The sequence below is a fragment of the Anabas testudineus genome, chromosome 14 (assembly GCF_900324465.2).
Source record: "Anabas testudineus chromosome 14, fAnaTes1.2, whole genome shotgun sequence".
NCBI classification, from domain to species: domain Eukaryota; kingdom Metazoa; phylum Chordata; class Actinopteri; order Anabantiformes; family Anabantidae; genus Anabas; species Anabas testudineus.
The window spans coordinates 1,558,607-1,578,477 of NC_046623.1; the positions used below are offsets into that span (position 1 = coordinate 1,558,607).

Below are 19,871 nucleotides of genomic sequence, written 5' to 3' on the forward strand. Positions count from 1 at the left end.
ACCTAAAGTAATTGTGCTCTGGGTTAGTTGTTAAATTCTGGTTGAAAGCCACTTGGCAACAGTAAATCACTTCACGTGTTATTGTTACGCTTCCTCCTATCCAGTGTTATTTACCTCACTTCCACACCTGTCAATTACAATTTTAATATAATTTTTTGCAAATTGTGCTCAGATTTAGTCAGTGACTATCTTTTTCCTGCCACACATATTCAGATTCTCATCTTCCCATTTATTAAGTGAATGAACAGCTCATTTAAAATAAATGGAGACATTGGCATGTCTCAGTTAGTGCATTTAATGGATATTTCTACTCTTCACTGTCTCTCACACATGGTATTCTTGCCTTGATTCTTTCTAGTTTAAGGTTGATGGGGTTTTGGTGAGTGTCCCTGGCAGTGGCCACAGCTCACTCGCTAACCCAACTTGCAGGCCTAGGGCAGCACCTGTTGCAGGGGGCGCTGTTGTTGCTGCAAAAATAAATAAATAAATAACATAATAATATAACATATTAGTAATCATTTGCATAGTGTTATGTGACAATAATTTACTGCATTTGATTTCCACAGCCTCTGTCACTAGCTAGTTCATCATGTCTCAGTCTAAACTGTACACTCAAAAATCCAAAAAAGAGTTGGAGCCATAATCCCACCTAGGGCACCAAAATAGCTAGAGCCAGCTCTGAGTTTATGTATTACGTTTGACCCTCTCTGCTCTTCACCTCACTTAACTGAGTTGAAGGTTAGCCACCTTGTCCGGGCAGTTAACCATATGATATTCGCTTCTTGGTGGGGCTGTCACATCAGCCTGCATTTCTATGTTCTATTTCTGTGACTCTTGAAGAAGGAGCGAGCTGCCCTCCACGTGCCTCCTGATCCTTCATCTTAGTGAGGTTGCCATATGACCCGAGTGGTTCTGAAGGAGCATCTGGTATCTTTGGTTTGGTTTTGAGGATATTTTTTTGTCACTAGCTATCAATATCATATCTGTTTGCTGTGGGTAGAAATACACTGAGAGCTTGGTATATTTAGAGGCTTTGTCGATGAACCCTGCTGGGAAGGTGAAAATGATCACCCAAAATGAAATTACAAGACTATAGTATGTGGGTGCTGTACCCTGACTGAAACAAGCAATTAAAAACATGTGTTTCAATAGCAAGAATGTGTTCCTGAGCAACCTCAGACAGCCGCTACGAGAAGGCTGACTCTTTCTCTGTATCCTGAAATCACTAGCTGTAAGAGCCAAGGTGAATCCGAGTGCAAAACCTGGAAGTAAAACTGATGAAAAATGATCCACAGAGAAAAGGTCAAAAGCAAAAAAAAAGAAGGTTCTATGAAAGAGGAAGGGGAAAAAAGAAAAGGAAAAAGTTAATAAATACGTTGCTGCCTCCACCAACAACAATAATTCACTGCCGTTGTGATCCCACCTCCTGCATATCAATGCAGGCTCCCTGACAACTGCAAATTCAATACAACATCCCAGAAATCTGACTTCTTGTTGTAAGAGGACCTATGACTTGCTTTGTCGGCAAGATTTACATTAAGAAAGTAAGACCGTGTCTATATAGAAGACGTAGCTGGAGCTGTCAGTTCACACTGGTGAGGCATTCAGGGACAGTACAGAATGGACATACTGTTCGATGGTCGAAAGTGCTCTGTTAATAATGTTGTTGTGTATGAAGTCACGGTTACATTTTTCTTTCTTAAGGCACCCCAGGGATCAGTCACTAACCACAGAGTTAGTGCTTCAATCTTCGGATGTTGACCCAAAGTTGCTTCTAGTTTTTGCTCCCAAAGTCACTTGTTATATTTTGTAGGTACACACTGCTTAAATACAAATTTGACAATGTATTTCTGAAATCCATACATAAAGCAACTGACAGCCACATGCTGTCCACAGGTTGCAACAGAGCTGCATCCTAAAAGAATCCAAAGCTCTAATTTTGTAATACAATTTACAGGTGTGTAAAACCTAAGAACAAAGCATTTAAAATTTTTTGAAAATTTTTGGAATCTAGACATAACTACCTTTTTTATTAAATGCTTGATCAATGTAACCTTTCTTAATTTTATTCCACTGGGTGAAAAGTGTGCTTTTTATAGCTTGTCTAACCCTCAACTTCATATTTTCTAGTACTTTTTTACTGAGTGATCATTATAGTCTATGGCTTCCTTATGGCTCACTGCACTTCAGGCCAACCATTAGGCTTTGGTCTGACTGCCAAGACAGTAAGCGTTAGAGTGGTAAAGGTTATACAGTATCCTGCATAGAGAAATTAATTAGATCCTGTCAGGTTCATAGTCTTATTATTTAGATCAGGTTATTGTCCTCCCACATGTTGAAAAATGATAAAAGGTTAATCATATGAAAATGCACCAGGACGTTGGTGGGAAAAAGGTAACAAAATTAAGAATAACAATCAGCTTCCTGGTGAAAAGTGACTTGATTCAAGGGAAAATTTGTCTTTTATTATTCTCCGTAATATGCAATGTGATACATATATACTTGCTGTTAGTCAGCCATATTTGTGATCAACACAAATTATGTCTTGTCAAATTCTACATTTGCAGAGGCCTCACAAGGATGTTTATCTTGCAAAAAACAAGAGCAGAATAACTGAGTACTATAAAAAAAACAATAATTAACTGTGAGAGAAAAACTGACATCAACAACAGTCTACACAGTACAACTATCATCTACACCTAAAGAAAAACATCTACCGTGATCTGAATTTAATTCTGATCTCCTTTAATGAAAAAAAAAAACATACTGTAGATAAACAGTTTTATCCTTTTAAAGGCTTTTCCTTTATGGTATCACTGTAAGTGACAAAACAGCTTATTACTGACTAATGTTGTGGTGAATTGCTCTGAATCACAGATATTGCACCTCTATAAAATGTATTTGGTTCTTCCGGATTTGCCCTCTTCAAAGGAATCCAAAGACAAAGACAGGAACTAAATTATGTGGGTCAAACACAACACACTGACCTACTCAATTATACATAATCGTCTCTCTCACCTCAGCTTCTCACACATACAACACCCTGAGTGAACAAAACGAGCACATACTGCACAGAGTAATGAAAGCACACAGTAGAGAGACATAATGGCCTCACAGGCGATGTAGTAACTTCTGCCCCTGTTAATGTAACACACTGACGAATAATGTAGTAATCAGTATAGATAAGGATAATTAAGAGCCAACACATTATTTCAATTAGGCTTTATAATGTTTGTTATTCAATACACTGCACATCATATAAACTCTAACTATTTTTGGTCCTAATTTGATGAAATTACTTACTGAAGAGTTTGTAATAAGATATAAAATCACTGTGGTAAAGAACCCTACCTGCATAAAAGTCAACTTTTCAAGGCTCTCTAGTGAACAAACAACCTTTTTCTAAATGACCTCAGATCAACCAAATTTTAAATCTAAAAACTTTTGAAACAAGTAGTTTTAAAGTAAATAAAACTTATTATTTTGGTGCACATCCTGTTGAAATACCTGCATCAAGCCTGTGACACACTGACATCACCATATGGTTGTTTTTTTTCTTCTGATATGTCTTTTCCAGGCTCTTACTGCATCCTCCTGCAGTCGTTTGTTTTTGGGATGTTTCTCCCTTCAATCTCCTTTTCAGCAAGTGACATACATGTTCAAATGGGCTAAGGTCTGGTGATTGACTCCACTTTTTTCCCTCTGATAAACTCCTCTTCTGAGTGGTTCGAGTGTTTTGGATCATGATGAAGCTCCGCCCAATGTGTATTGATACATTTCTCTGTATATAAGCAGATAAAGATTTCTAAATTCATCTACCATCTACCGACATGACATAGATGAGCTTGTATGCTTTGGCCCATGATTCTTTCTTCTTCCACACTTGGTGTAGATGCTAGCCTTAGCGTCATCAGTGTATAACCTAAAACCTTTGTGGCTCATCTCTGTACTTTTACAAACAATGTTAATGTTCATACTACTGTTGAGGAGTGAGTATCTGGTTATTAGAATCCTTCAAGTTGCGTTTAATGCTGAAGGATTGTTAAGGTGTGGTTTAAAAGCAAAAAAGGTCACAAATGGGCTAATTATTTATAAAAAAAATTAATTGTTTCAATTTAGCACAGCTTTATGGACATGTTGTTCTTTGCTTTTTGTAAACAATCAAATTAACACTTTTAATTATGTTCATTTCAATGGAAATGATAATATGATTAGGGCTGAACGGTGTGGTGACAAAATCATATTGCGAGCATTGTGTACAATTCTTGCATAGCAAAGTTATGACACTAAAACATATAAAATCCTCTACTTTGATACTATTATTCTATTTTGTTTATGTAGACCATTGATTGAATTTAAACATTAAATCAACTCCTGCTACTCGAGTGTTTTGGGAAAATTAAACCCAAATATTTTAATTAAAAATAAAAAAAACAACTAAAACATAAAAGAAGTCGTATAGAGACAAAGAATGGAAATGTGTGATTGGTGATTGACTTCTTTGATTCAGCTTCTCCCCCACACACAAAATAAGACCGACAGTCTTAGGGATACACCTTCTCACAGAATGTAGTTCATGTCTGGGCTTGATACGGTTTTTGTGAAAAAAAAAAAAAAAAAAAGAAAACGTTTAAGGGCTCTAAAAGTCAGTAAATCTGGGGACACGGTAGGTAAATTGGCAATGCTGCACAACAGTCATCAGACAACAGTCTTCTAAGAATCCAAGGGTTGGGGGTTTGATTCCCAGTTCCTCCTTTTTTCTGGCCACATGTGGAAGTGGCCCTGGACAAGACATTGAACCCTGAAAACTTGGCGCCTCAAGGGAGCAGTCTGTCCACAAAAAATTTCCCCAAGCAGATTAATAAAGTATCAATTATTCTTCTTCTTATTATTATTATTTTAACAACAACTGCACAGTTAAAACCAAGTAGACCTATTTATTGCTTAAACCATCAAGCTCACGGGACACCCCTGGGTAACAAGACGCACTTTTTCCACTTGAAATGTTGCCAATATGACACTAAAGGTGATATGTTCATGATGTTTCTATACAGGTGTAAATAGCGGGATATAAAAGGAATTTTCTTCTTATATTGCTCCAATCTTTCAAATACATGTGTACAAAATGAGGAAACACGAATAAACTGGCCTTGCCATTCCGATATCTTATATGAGGAGACATTTCTGTGCTGCATTTTCTACTAAATTATCAACTGGCCTATACAACCATGCCAATCTATCTGCAATTTCAGGCGATATGTCAGCCTGGCTAATAAATCACTCAATCCGTAACGTTATTATTCTAAAAAATGTATTGACTTTTATACTGCATTGCATTTTATTATCAAAGAATACAAGAGCTTTGTCTGTTAAATTAACCTAATATGATTATTAGAGCCTCAGTGAACATGTTATACAGTACCAGAACTAATAAATGCCTGTTATGTAATGATGCTACTGCTTTCCTCTGCATATTAATAATGTGCACTTTTTTCCATTGTGGACTGATTTGAAAAGACATTTAATTAGCGTTTTTAACAGCAGCAGCACTAAATGATGTTGAAAATGTTGGGGTACTTCTGATGCAACAGCCTGAGCTGTTGATTACTGGTCAGCGTCAACAATCTGCATTAGTCTGAGAAACAATTTCCCCACATGGCAGTCAAAGGAATTTGTTAATTTGAACAGTGATGGAAAGAGCATGGAAGTGAAAGCGTATAGCTTCTACTATTATAGGATAATATTCTCCCAAAAGAAAGACAGAGACAAATAAAAACTGACCTAGTTCAGATGGACCATTTCTGATAAACAAGAAAAATATTCTTCTAAATTGGCTTTATTGATTTTTTTTTCCAGAGTTAAAGAGTGTATGTCAGAAATGTTTTACAGTAGTTTCTTGTTTTTTCCTCCTGTCGGACCTCCATTTATTATCTGAGCAATAGCTCCAGACAGATTCTCTAGGTGACAAGGTTGTACTCTACAGGTTAGAAAAGTGGCCTTATGTCTAGATGGTTGTACACTGAACAGTAAAAAAGAAAAAGACAGTGGTGTTCACATGGATCACGCAGCAGATGTCACTTTAAAAGCTGCTGCACTTCAAAACCAACTAAGTAGAATTAATGCAGATGTTTTTCTTTTTTGTAGCACTCTGCACAGATTTTGTTGGCTGATTTAGCCTCAGGTTTCATAATCATTATATGCGCTCTGGCAAAAGCTTAGCTAGTTAAAACTTTTCAGAGGGATTGCTTTGTGATGTGATATTTGCACTGCAGTCTGTTAAATCATGCACTCCTTCCCCACTCATCTTTGAAATACTGCAGGACATTGTACAGGATACAGTGCATCACAAAAACTAATACACAAGCATATCAACAGTCTATTCTTCATAGCAATCTTTGTCAATATAGCCTTGACCAAGTAAGTGAACTCCCAACTTCTCCACTGGAGCTGCTGAGTGGCCATCAGTAGAAGATTTTAGCAGCACAAGGCAGATCCCAAAGTGAATGTGTCCAGCTGAGTGAATGTGAAGAAGAGTTTTATAAAAGTTGTTGTGCTGTTAGAAAAGCAGAAATAATCCCAGCTGATTTTCCTTTGAATAAAGATAAAACAAACCAGAATACGTTGGTTCAGTATATAAATTCTGGGAATTCATCATATTCAATAGGTATCGATTGCCAAAGAATATAGCATTTAGCAGATTTTGCAAGTTGTGTTTCAACATAATACAAACACACTGATTGGTACAAAAATAAAATGCCAAATCAAGCCCCATCCACTTAGAATATTTAATATTTCTTAATTGCACACATTCACAACATGAACATGATTCCCAAATGTGATTAACAGGGGAGACAGGAAGAGAGGGGATGGGAGGGGGATCAATGTGAAGCAAATCAATTCATTACAGCCAGTGGTTTCAGCCACTTATTTGTCTAATGTGGTATGACATTCTTCCCAGATGACTCCTAGTCAGTTTTATCCATATTAATGAGCACCATCAGATGGCAGACTGAGACAAATTCCCTTTCCCTCCTTGTCCTCAGTCAGTGAAATATAACAAGGGCATCGATTTGAGCCTGCCTGAAACAGCCACACCAAAACTGTGTGCATTAAAATGCGATATCAATCAGAAAGGCAGGGAGCGTGGAGCAAAGGTACACAGGGATGATGCACTGTACGTCCCAAGATGGATGCCTTTGCTTTGGAAACTGCTACCTCTCTTTAAATTAATGTTGTATGGTTCAACATATGATAGACACCTGACTGTTAGTTACCTGTCAGTATTTAAACGTAGCCTGTTGTTTCCAGCATGCATGTTTCTATACTATATTTGAGGTAGAGTCAGTCATGCAGTTTTCATAGGCCTCTGATTAATACTGAGGGGGATACAGTCATTAAAAATAGTCTCAGAGAGCAATAAACAAGTTGCTAATCTCAACATAATCACTGTAATGCACTGTCTGGTACATGATAGACATGTTCAATGGAATGCTTTCACATTGTGATCAGCATAAGCTAAGGCTGGCAGCCAAGTCCCCATTTAACAGCCATATTTACTGCATTCTGCTCCTAATTGACTTCTGTAGCCACTCGTATTTATGTTGAAATTGCTCCATCAGGATTAGCTAGGTCTCTTCACTGCACTGACCTTATTGAGCATTTGAACACAATAAACCAAGAAAAATACATCAGTTCCATCCTTAATTATAAGGATAGCTCAGCTGGACTATCCTTGAGGTAGCATTGGCTGGGAACTGAATCAAGGAGAGGCACCTTTTTCTGCCATATTCCCCCATTAGAGGGATCTGTTTCATTAGTCGACTAGCAGCAGGAATCCAGGACCAGAAGGGTGTCAGGAGAATTAGGAATGATTTGTGTGGTCATGAGAGACCAGTACTTTGAGTTGACAGATGGTCGGACACATCTAATTTCTGAAATGATAGATAGCTCAAGTGGAACGGACGAAGAGCATGGCATACAAGCTTACAAGAGCTGCTTCAATGCCCACCAAGAGTCCAAGAACTCATTTGGTAATACTTAAATGTGAAAGGAGGCGGTAATCAAATCAACCAAGGTTCTGCAACAAGTTGCAGCACGAAATAGGAGAAAACTGTAATTCTCTAGTGCCTTTAGTAAGAAGTCAGTTTCTGTATTTTGGGTCCCACTTTAGCTCCAAATCTGGTGTGCCCCCTTAGTCTTCTGACTGGAAAGATTCTACTGCTGCAGTCTGTTTCTTGAAATGTAAAACCGATGCCCCCTCGTAGTAGCAAGCAAACACAGTGTGCTAATGTAAAATGTACAGCATTTCTAGAAGCAGCTCGATCACCTCTGGAGAGAATGTCCTACTTTTTTCAGCACCTGATAGCCAAACAGAACTGTAGCAGCAAATGGAAAATAACAGCAGTTATTACAAGACACAAGAGCACACTAGCTCCTCAATGTCCCCCCCATAATCACCACGATTTATTAAACATAACAATTCATGCTACGGAGGTCAGTAATTAAGCTATGTTAGTCATTAATTAACAGATCTTAACATACTTATCTTCACATAACACATGGGGAATATCAAAATTAACTTTCTGTCTACCAGCCTTAAGGATTGAGGAAAATCACTTTTCACTCATTATTTTGCAAATATATTCAGCTCAGTGCTCCAAACTAGATCGTTCCCTCTGTGGAGGGAAGGTGTAGGGGGTCTGTCTGCTTCTCTGTTTTGGAAAGTCAGACAGGGTTAGCGGCTCCACTATCAGGAGAGATATATGTCTCCCATGTTGTAATTTAACTAAGCATTGCAATCTTTATTCATTCAAGGTTTTGTAAGTCTGTCATTGCTTGTATGCCAAGAATTGCCATATTGAACTCTATAGAGTTTCAAATGAGCAGACTGGGTAAGAGAATGGGGATATTTGAATCACATAATGTAGATGCCTGGGATTTGTTGGTTGTCATCTCTAGAAAAATAAGTACCGGTACACAGAATTGGTAAGATTATTCAAATTTTAAAATGGCATACGAATTGCAACTATGCACCTTTTGAGTTGACTACTTCTTTAAACCCATCTGCAGTTTATCATCAGGGTTATTAGTCCTTTTGTTAATGGGTATACTCTTTGAATACCTGTATTTTTCATTTCTAAGCAAACAAAAACTCAAGCTACTGTAAGTTGATGTGGCACTATGCAAACCTATACAAATCCTGCAGGATTTGTATTCACAAAGTGAATACAAAATGGAAAAAGAAAATGCTAATTTATTACTTCACCAAAAAGTAGGGGCATAATGGTTCTGAGACTGAGGCTGAAACCAAAACACACATCCACGGCATCATGTTGCGATTCCATCTTCTAGAACTAGGACACAACCCAAGACTCACAACCTGCTGCGATTCTGCAGCTTGTTCATACTCCCTGATGTACCCCAAATTCAATATCTTCAAAATCTGAAATTTCTTGTTGCAAAAGGGCATCATTTGGCTTTGTTAATGCTACATGGTGTTCAAAATAGCGTTAGTGGTGTGTCAGGTGTTGTTCCGGTGCACTGCATTCAGGGAGAGTACTGGTCATTGATGTAGTGAGGCACTCAGGGACAGTACAGAGTGTAGGTCATTCGTCTTTCGAAAGGCCCAAAACCCCACCAAAAAACAAACCAAAACCAAGGTGTGAATTTAACTGTGCCCCAAAAATAAGGGTGGATTCCTCCCCCCCTACCAAAAAAAGGCAAACAAGTTAAAGAAAATGCCTCATTTTGATGACCCGCTGCAGAGAAGCCTGCAAAAAAGATTGGTTGTTTTTTGAACTTCGTATTAAGCTTAATTACCTCGAAACCTGATGAACAGGGTAACCATATAATAGCCTCTATCACAGAGATCTAGAAATTTCTTAATAGGCTTGACAGCATTTGGCACACAATCAAAAGGGGGCATTTCATTGCAGTAGTAAGGGTGGAGGTGACATCCATCCTGTGCAGAAATTACCTGCCTGGTTGCAACTGCTACAAAATTGTAGTCTGACGAAAAAAAAGGCCCTAACTTTAACAGACTTTTCTCATCTTGGCCAGTCTTAACACCAAAGTCAGAGCTACGGTATAATGTGCAGTTCCCAGCTTTATGGAAACTTTGGGGCAGTGAAAGTGCTGGGCCAGAGGTAGATGAGTAAGAGGGATGGGAATGTTCTAAAAAAAGAGGAAGGAGAAAAGTAGGTAGGAAAGTGAAAGTAGTAGAGCGTAAATTGCCTGGCAGAATATGGCATGAATGGAAGGTGTTGCTGATGAGTATTAATGATATCAGAAAAGTGCAGCCAAACATGCACAGAGAGGGGACAGCAGAGACAGGCTGTAATGGATGTGGCTAGCTCTCAGAAGTAGAGGATCTAGTGGGACTGTAGCACGGCGCATAGGTTTCCCGATATTAAAAATTAATGACTATCTCAGTGATTTACGACAACACAAAGATGCTGAAACCCAACCTGTATAAGATAGATGTGCAGGGAATGCTGGAAGAAGACTGATGTAATTCTGGTGGACTACTGAAGAACAGGATGTGGAAATCAGAACCACAACGTCAGGTACATATAAAGTGGGCCTACCTGATCAAGCAAGCTACAGTAGATGACATCACTGTATCAGTGTTACTGAACTTCATAAGTCATGTGACCATCAGGGCGGGCACATCTGAAACACTTTTGCCCTCAGATTTAACCACTGCACTCAGTTGTGGAGTGGTAAAAGGCTTTCCACTTGCACTCCACCGATGCTGAATACATTGGTGCATTATGTCTGTAGTGTATTGAGACAAAATGACTATCTATTATATCAAATAAATCTCTTTGTTGTCTTGGACATAAAATATTAGTACTGATGCATAGTAAAACTGTTTCTGTCCAGCTGCTTCCGAACTCAGTAGTTTCTGAACAGGATGAGGGCCGAAGGCACAGAGAATAAATAAATACAGGCAATGAAGGAATTGTTATGGTCGATGTGGTGTGTAGGCAGGTAGGGAAACATCAAAAGGTATATATTTTACTGAAACTCAGTAGAACTGTGTTTGCAGGGTAAATATATGGTAATATATGGATAGTAATCAGTGAAATATGCATCTGATAATGCAACAAATTCCAGTAACAAGGTTAAATTGGATAGTGATTCCAACAATTTCCAGCAACTGCATCAAAACATAATTCCAGATTTTTAGTAAGCAAGGAAGTCACTGTTGTATGTATCCATACTAGGGTTGTTTGCAGTTTGAGTTTGTAGAGAAATCATCAGGGAGAAGTCATGATTTGTCATGACTGGGTGGGTTTCTGAGATGTATTGGTTGAAATGATGCATTATAATAAAAAAAGAATAGAAAAACTCACTCCATTCCCATTAACCCCGCCCCCACGCCCCTTAGGCTTCCATTTGCATGATTCAGATTTTTTGTTTTAACAAACTATCGTCGTGGTGGACAAGCATTGTGGTGTTTTCCTAGGTCAATGCCTGAAGCACAATTAAAGAGAGAGAGAGAGAGACAGGAGCTAGTTAACGGTTTCCTTTCTGTAAAGACAGCAGAGGGACTGAGGCAGTGTAGTATGCAACATGCAACCACTTGACCTGTAATTCTACGAAATTTGTCTGTTGCTTTTGAAAAAAAAAACATCTATTCACTGTTACAATGAAGCCCTGGCTGTTTGAAGCCTGCCACTCAATACTCTGTACCTCTCTGGGCTTGATACAGAGACCTGTGGATGCCTTTTCAGTGGAACCAGTTGCTGTGTCACTGAATTATTTAACGTGGCTCATATACTCCAAAACCTTCATCATACATCAAGAAAACACCCCGGTGTTGTGTGCAAGCTCCGATTTGAGAGAAAGCAAGTGGGTAAGAACATAAAAGCATCACAGAGCCTCAGTGTTTTAATATTCCACATGCCATGCATCTTTCTTACTTCAGCTGGATAGTTTCCAAACATAAGTTACTGTACTGTATGTAATGAAAACAAAATAAAACACTTATCCTTGGTGTTTTGTTGGGGAATCAGTGAAAGCCTTGCAGATTTAATGACACCGTCTATTGAACAACAGACAGAATTACAGTTCTACACAGCTGCCTGAAAGGCTGCAATTAAGGGTAGGGCTTTGTTTCATTTCTTTTGACTTGAAACCAGCCTTTCAATCAGAATATCCTGCACATCTCCACCAAATATTTCAGAAAAGCGTGCGGAATAATGGCTGAGTGAAGATACAATAAAACAGAAGCTGGAAATAATACGCCTGCTCATTAGAGGCAAGTACTTCTCATCACTTCTGAGTGAGAGATGAAAAACACTAGACTTAGATTCAAAGTGCCACAGACTTTCAAGGTTTCACGGGCCACAAACACAACTATATGCAGTATATAGCTAATATATTTACTACTACACAGCTACATAGAGACTAAAACAGAGACTAAATAAAGGAGGGATGTTGAAAAGGTCAAACTAAAAGAAAAAGAGGAGGAAGAAACAATTCCTTTTCTTTCAGTTGCATCGTGTACACACAGCACATTCTTACCCACAGCATCAGATACTGATGTTTTGTATGAGACCCCAGGGGACTTACAAACACTAAGGATACTTTAGTCTCACTGTTTGATGCCATGGGAATGATGGCGGATGCATTAAATACTCACTTACAATTGTGGAAACGTCAAAGTTTGGTTGAGTCTAGGCATGAAGACAATTGGGTACGAAAAAATCTGTGTTCAATCACTTCACCTCCTCTCTTCTTACTCTGATGCACTCATCACTCTGGAACAGGGTACATCTGGACTCATCAGACCACATGACCTTCATACATTGGACAGTTCTTAACCCAGTTTTAGTAGTTTCAGCAGTAGTAGATTCAGTTTCAGCTCATCTCCATTATAATATTCGTCAACACATTTGTGACTGAGTCATACAAACCTCATCAAATTTGTACGACTGTGCAGTTTTGCAAGTGACTGCAGGAAACATGATTATATCACAGTCAAATCAGTTCCTGTGAAGAGATTTTAAAAATGACATAAATTTTACTTACAACTTAACTTAATTTTGGAAGGGCTAAAATTGACAGCTTATGTTTTTGTTTGTTTGTTTGTTTGTTTGTTTTACCACATATTAGCATTATTTTAATTAGTGAAGTCAATTTTTTGTGTGAAATGTCAGAAAATTAAAAGGAAAAAAAAAACATCCATCGCAGATTCCCACAGCCCAAAATAATTTCTTCAAATGTCATATGTCTGATGATTATTGTTATTTATTTTTATTAAGCAATTCAGTGCTTCCATTTTTAATGATTGCCATTTAATTTGATAATTTAGCATGTGATATGTAATGTGAATATGGAAATTCACAAACAGTTTGTTGTCCTCAAACTTAAAGACAAGAAGCAAACAGGTATCTTTGAGTCAAAAGCTCCTTTTACTGTCGGTTACTGTAGCTATAAAAGGCAGCTCTGAACAACAAGCCTAAGTGCTGTAATGACAGACTCTCAATGCTGATGTTTGTTTACCTGTAAATGTGCTACACTGAATCAAGGTGTTGTGCTTACATATGTATTTGCAGTGCGAGGAGCTGACCCTGAATTTGTTGCATCACCCTGTTCTCAAACATCAACACAGATCAGGTTAATCACAGGATGAGAAAACTTCCTTCTACAAAGATTCAAGTTCCGACGGCACAGGAGACACACTTCTTTAAGAACGGGGTGTGAATTGTGGTGTGTCTTCACTCAGACAGCTGTCACTCTGCTCTGCACGCTCTGTTTTAGAAGGATAAGACAGAGACTGTAACAAAGGTGGGCTGCACATCACCTCAGCCTGGGAGTGGTGCCACTGAGAGCCAGGGACACAGCAGTGGCGGCGAGGGAAAGCAGTGATTCTCAGTTAATATTTCCAGACGTGTCCTGAAACACATCAGGGACGTGGGCTTGTGTATTACTTCTCTTCGAGAGTGGGAGGGGAGCTGTAAGACAGCCTTGCTATCATCAAGCCAGACTAGTAGGTGTTGCTCTCCTTAAGGACAATGGTAATAGAGAAAACAAGATTTACAAGCTCTTCCCCAGACAGCCTTCAGTTAGATGCAATCCACACAAGATGCAATCAGGATGGCTGGATGGTGCTACTTTTCTGGATGTTAGCAGGGGAAATAAAAGTGCAGGCTACCAAGCAGAGCAGGTCAGTATCCATTCATAACTACACTGTCAGTACAGGCAAGGGTAAGGAAGGACAAGTGCTATGACCACTAACACTTACCTCCTATACACATGAAGAGGCTAAACTTAGGTATCCGAGAACATTCTATCAAATTGTGAGCACTGAAATCCTGTGTGCCCACACCATGTACAGTCTAAATTTAATGATACTGCCGAATGGCACAGGGCCACTTCACATCACTGACATTCCAATAAACACAACTGGCATGATGATCATAGGTCAGAAGCCAGCGCGGGTTGTTGACCTTGTCATCGCGCCGTTGGCTCCGGGGCAACTTGCACAGTCGGAACGGGGGCCGGGAACTCGGAGAGGACAGCGATAGTAAAGCTCGTCATGTTGAAGGTGAAAATGAACAGTTGGTGACACCGTGTGACACAAAAGTGGTTATGTGCGAGCGTCCACAGGTCAACCACAGAGGCAGCAGTGTCAAGGACTGCAGCGTGGTGTGGAAGCGTGGGCTTCAAATTAGCCGATTTTGACGGGAGGAAACAAAATGTTAGTGAAATAAATAAATAATAAAATAATTAAAAATAATTGGCACATAAAAGCGTGCCTTTTTTTTACAAATGGTTCTGGAAACATTTGCAACCCAGTGGCTGCTTTGGATGCAACCACATATTCTTTATATTTATTTGAATAAAACTTTAACTCAGTATAATTCTAATATTTTAATTGGAAGGAAGAAATGTACAGCAATGAAGAAGAAGAAGTGGAGCTTTTCACGAGGTCAATAAAAGCTGCTTGAGTATTTATATAAGCAAATTCACATTATAGATTGTCCATGTGGTCAGCATTACTTACTGCTTAAAGCCATGCAAGGTGCATTAGTGAGGGGGGGAAAAAACAGCAGGATGACTAATGGGACTGTGCATTAATGGATGGTGGGTGAGGGATTCAAACAGCCCCCATATGAAGCCACAGAACAGTGAGATCTGTGGTAAAGTGTGTGTCTGGGCGCCTCCAACCATCACAAGTTGTCAATTGTGCAGGTTTAAACAAATACATTGATTCACTTGATGCTTCCAGCACGCTCGCTCGCAGCAAACAGGAACGTGGCATTCCACTGACGGACGTCTAGAATCAATGCCCTCTGGCTCCAAACTGGTTGTACTGTAATTTCCACCATGAGTCATTTAATGCTTTACACTTGGATGCATTCTGCTACCATTGCTTCGCCACCCGGACGTGTCTGTGTGTTGTCACCTGTCATGGTCATCAGCGGCTAATTACAGTTACAGTACATATTTATTACAGCTGTCGCATTAATACAAATACTGGCTGCGGTCCAGCCATTTATGAATTACAAAGGATCAAAATGGGAACAATATAAATTGAATTACTAGCAAAGTTTCATAGTAGATGCATGATATATTGGCTTCAACTGGCATAGACTTCCAGTTCTCATTGTTTTTCATTTTCTATTGCTGCTACAGCTGTGTTCAACCATGCTAATTGTCCTCCCGCTCATTTCTGCATACATTCCTGTTATCATTCCCTTTTTTTTATTTATTTGAGACAGCTTTGATACAGCTTTGTGTTGCCCTTCACTGTCTTAATAATACTGCCCAGTGGAAATAAAATAACGCCCTAGGAACTTTGCCAGCTACAGGAAATCACTCAGCACAGCAGCAAGAATCGTTCATTAAAAACTTATTGCCGGGACCGCACAAATGTTGTAGCTTTCCCGGCCTGAAAGCGTTTAACTCTTGATTTAGACTGTGTGAATTGGCTCAGAGCAGCATTTTCCCACTTCTGATGTGAGATAGAAACGCTTACTGAGCCAGTGTGGAATTATTAAACCTGTGTATCACTGTTTGTATAACAGTTGTTGTACAATAAGAGATCCAAAGAACCTGAAATGATTGTAGCCTCAGGAAAATGTGACATACTAGCTGCCATTACATAAGTATAATATTACAACAATATTACAGGACATTAGCGCCATGCTTACTGTATGTGGCCGAACAATCATTCTGAAATTGAATCTACAATATGATGCAACTGTGGTCATAAAACGTTCACATGACGACACTGACACATTGCAGTGCTTATCATCTCCAGCCTGTCTAGTTCTCCCATTCTGTTAATCAAATCAAAGGTCACCACCACTCTACCACCACCCTTCTCTCTACAGCTTCCTGTGCCTGGCCCACCTCCCTGAGTCCCAACCCCTGCAGCCTGCTTCCCATCCAAGCCTCTGTATTACTGCCATTTTGGACGATGAGGGAGGTAAAGAAGTCTCTGCACAAGCAAGGCTGTGGGACCCAACGTGTATCAGGCTCAGAGGTGCCCCGGGCATATGGCAGTTAGCTGTCCAATGTGCAGACAATGCTATCATATAGCAGCTCCACAGAAGTTATTCCTACCAGCAGAAGCTTGGAATCAGGATGAGAACGATGTTGTTGTTTGATTTATCTGGTGCTTTTAACACCATCCAGCCCCTTCCTGCTCGGGGAGATGCTCAAAGCGGTGCAGGGTGAATAGCACGGTTTCCTGGATTTGGATTGCCAAGCGTACTGACAGGCAGCAGTTCATCTTCCTCCAGGACAGCATGTTGGATACACTGCACAACTATATTGTCAGCTTTCGAGTTTTCCTCTCTACACCTCTCCTGTTAGGATTCAACTCAGGGTCATGGCAGCTCCACAAGTTCTTTGATGACTCACCTATTGTCAGGTGTATAGTTTAGGGCGAGAAAAGGAGAACACGAGGCTGCCAAAGGAGCCTTTCTGGCTGCTGCCGCCGAATGCAGCTCGACAAAAATGTAAAAAGATGGATTTCACCCTGATAGATGGAGAAATGAATGGTTTTAATAGATTCTAACAACTATTAAACAACTTCTGCTAATGAGTGGAGGCCTGCACATGGATAAAGGGTGAGAATGAAGACAGGATGAACACAGCGGTGAGGAAAACCAGCTTAGTTCCAACAGAGCAGCTGCACAGAGCAGAGGGGAGACGAGGAGGACTGAACTGATCACAGTGGACAACGCTTCTCATCCCCCCCCCCCCCACCCTCCTCATCGGTAATGAGCAGGTGCGGCTACAGCACACGATTACCTTCCACCTAATCTAGCGAAATTGGAAAAAAATCAAGCTGTCTCTCTGCTCATCTGTGTCAACCCCGCCACACAGTAACACCGCTGACTTGTCCAGTTCCTCAGGCAGTCGGAGGGCCACCTGAGCTCTGCTGCCCTGCTCTGACAGCTCGAGGTACTGAACGCAGCCCTTTTTCAAGACATGGTAAAGTCATATGCTATCAGCACACAGTCACATTCACAGCAGTGCTACAAATGTATGTCTTCTCACATTACATAGTATAATGCAGTAAGGCCGTGCAAATGTACGGTGCTGAAATGATTCATATGTGTGCATACATTTGCTTATTTCTATTTCTAGTGCTGCATATATTTTCTATCACACCTCCTCTTATTTTTTTTCTATTTCTATCACACACTGTTACTACCTTTGCTACAGCAGGAGCCTCATTCTCATGAGTGCACAGCCAGTTTGCCAGTCACATTACAAACTATAAAACATTTTACAGACGCTTTAAATTCAAATCAAACAGCAAGTAGCTGTATGTGTGTGTGTGTGTGTGTGTGTGTGTGTGTGTGCGTGTGTGCGTGTGCGTGTGTGTGCACACTCTAAAACAGTTCGTGAAGTGTAACGAAAACAACGCGGCCCTGCAAATTAAAGTTATGGATGCGTAACCCCCGCAGATCGATACGCACACAATCCATCCTCACGCCGAATTTGAGGATCTCAGCTCCGTGCATCCTCAACAAGACATTAACCAACCGGATCAATATCATTCAAGGGCAACGAGCAGGAGAGCTTCCACGACCAGGTTTGGCGCGTTCAACTGTGTTGCTTGCACATGACAAAACGGCGCGCACGCAGCGTGTGCAGCTTATCACAGCTCTGAAAGCAGCAGCAGCAGCAGCAGCAGCATCCGTGCGTTATTTCACAGGCTGTGGTGACCTCTAGTAACTCCCGGACCAGCACATGGCGTAAAGCAGGAGCCAGTGTGCCCCCCACCCCCACCCCCACCCCTTCCGTGGGCGCACGGGAGAAGATGGGATCAGTGATGTGGTGATGACATACAGTTAAAGACTTACTTTAAGACGGCGCTGTCCCCCTGTCTGACGGTGATGTTGTCCTTTAATACTGAATCCCCGCTTCTGGCTGGAACTCCTGCAGGTACAAGGAATAACAATTTAAGTCCTAGGACGACAAGACATTTCCCAGGCACCGCCAAATAGCCGCAAATTCCCATGTTTGCTTTTGTTTTGTTTGGGATTGTTGTTGTTTCTCTCTCTCTCTCTCTTTCTCTGTCAATGCGCAACTTCCAAGAAAAAACTTGAACCGTCGGATGTGATATTCCTCCTGGTTTTTTGTTTTTTTTTTTCTCCCCCCCTTGCGTCTGGAGCTGTGTGCGCGCGCGGATCTCGCTAAATTCCACTCCACGACCAAAGATGCGCCGTAGCCCTGCTGGAACTGCGGTCGACCTGGTTTCGCTCCAAGTAAACAGACGCGTTATGAAATACCGTCTGTGTCGATAAACGCAGAGGAGGAGGGAGGATGGAGAGAGAGAGAGAGATGGGGGGGGGGGGGGGTGAAGTGGTAGGGGGTGGGGGGGAGGACGGTGTCTTCCGCCCGCCAGTCGCTCTAGGAAACTGACTTCGGAGGAGAGAGGAGCGCCGTGTTTCTCGGAGAAATGCGCGCAGTCTCCTCCGCTTCAAACTGTAATCGCCGTGAAATGGATGCTCTCGCAGGGATTCATCAGCCAAGTCTCCTTGTGTGTGTGTGTGTGTGTGTGTCTGTGTGTGTCTGTGTGTTTCTCTCTCCCTCTATGTATTCTTTGCCGCGAACACCACAAGCATAAAAAAGCTGAATTCGCTTCAGTATCTTTCTGTCGTTAAGTAGGCTGCATCCCCTGAAGTACCTCTCTCTCCCCCCCCCACCCCACTCTGTCTCTCTCTCTCTCTCTCTCTCTCTCTCTCTCTCTCTCTATCCAGGTAGCATCACTTCTGGTTCCAGGAGGACCATATGGTAACCTGCGCGCTCGCATTCATAGGGGTTAGATGGCTCCCAGACTTGGCTGGACGCAGCCGGGCTACAGATTTTTAAGGAGACTTTAAATAATAAATCATTTAATGTGTCTTTATCAGAAGCACTACTCGTGCACACGTGAGTCAGCACAATAGCTGCACATGGACCTGTTAATAGAATATTCACTCTCATGTTAATTGGGATCACTGGTGACTGTCAGAGTGGGCAGCCATGCAGCAGGGGCACCCGGGGGGCCCCTCCAGGTTACTAAACAAAATGTCACAATAATTGAATCTACTGGAGACAAATGCAATCGGAGAGAGAATCAAAAGCACGATTCTAATAACAGGGTTTACACTCTTCACTCACTTTTACGAGTGCCGCTTCACAGCACTTCAAATACAGTTCTGTTGTTTTTTTGTTTTTTTTTGTTGGTGTGCTTTTGAATGATTGAAGACAGAGGTCATTGGGACTACATCTCTTTAAAATGGGACTTCAGAGCGCATTTATTTGGCAGCCAACCAGTGAAAGAGGTGAAGGACCACTTGATTGAATTAGAGGGAGAACAATTTAACATGTCCCTTAAGAATTGTTCTTTAAGA

At 40.7% G+C, this 19,871-nt stretch overlaps 1 protein-coding gene across 3 annotated transcripts in view; it reads right to left on the reverse strand.

Annotated features, from left to right (window-relative positions):
- opcml (opioid binding protein/cell adhesion molecule-like) overlaps positions 1–19,871 on the reverse strand; it is a 262,498-nt gene that overhangs the window by 133,085 nt on the left and 109,542 nt on the right. For 2 of the 3 annotated variants that reach the window (XM_026370143.1, XM_026370141.1), the window contains exon 1: positions 18,336–18,607. In XM_026370143.1, the coding sequence (XP_026225928.1) occupies positions 18,336–18,493 (158 nt within the window). In that variant the 5' untranslated portion in view covers positions 18,494–18,607. Of the gene's footprint in view, positions 1–18,335; positions 18,608–19,871 lie in introns of those variants that run through there. The other variant, XM_026370142.1, reaches the window with a different exon arrangement.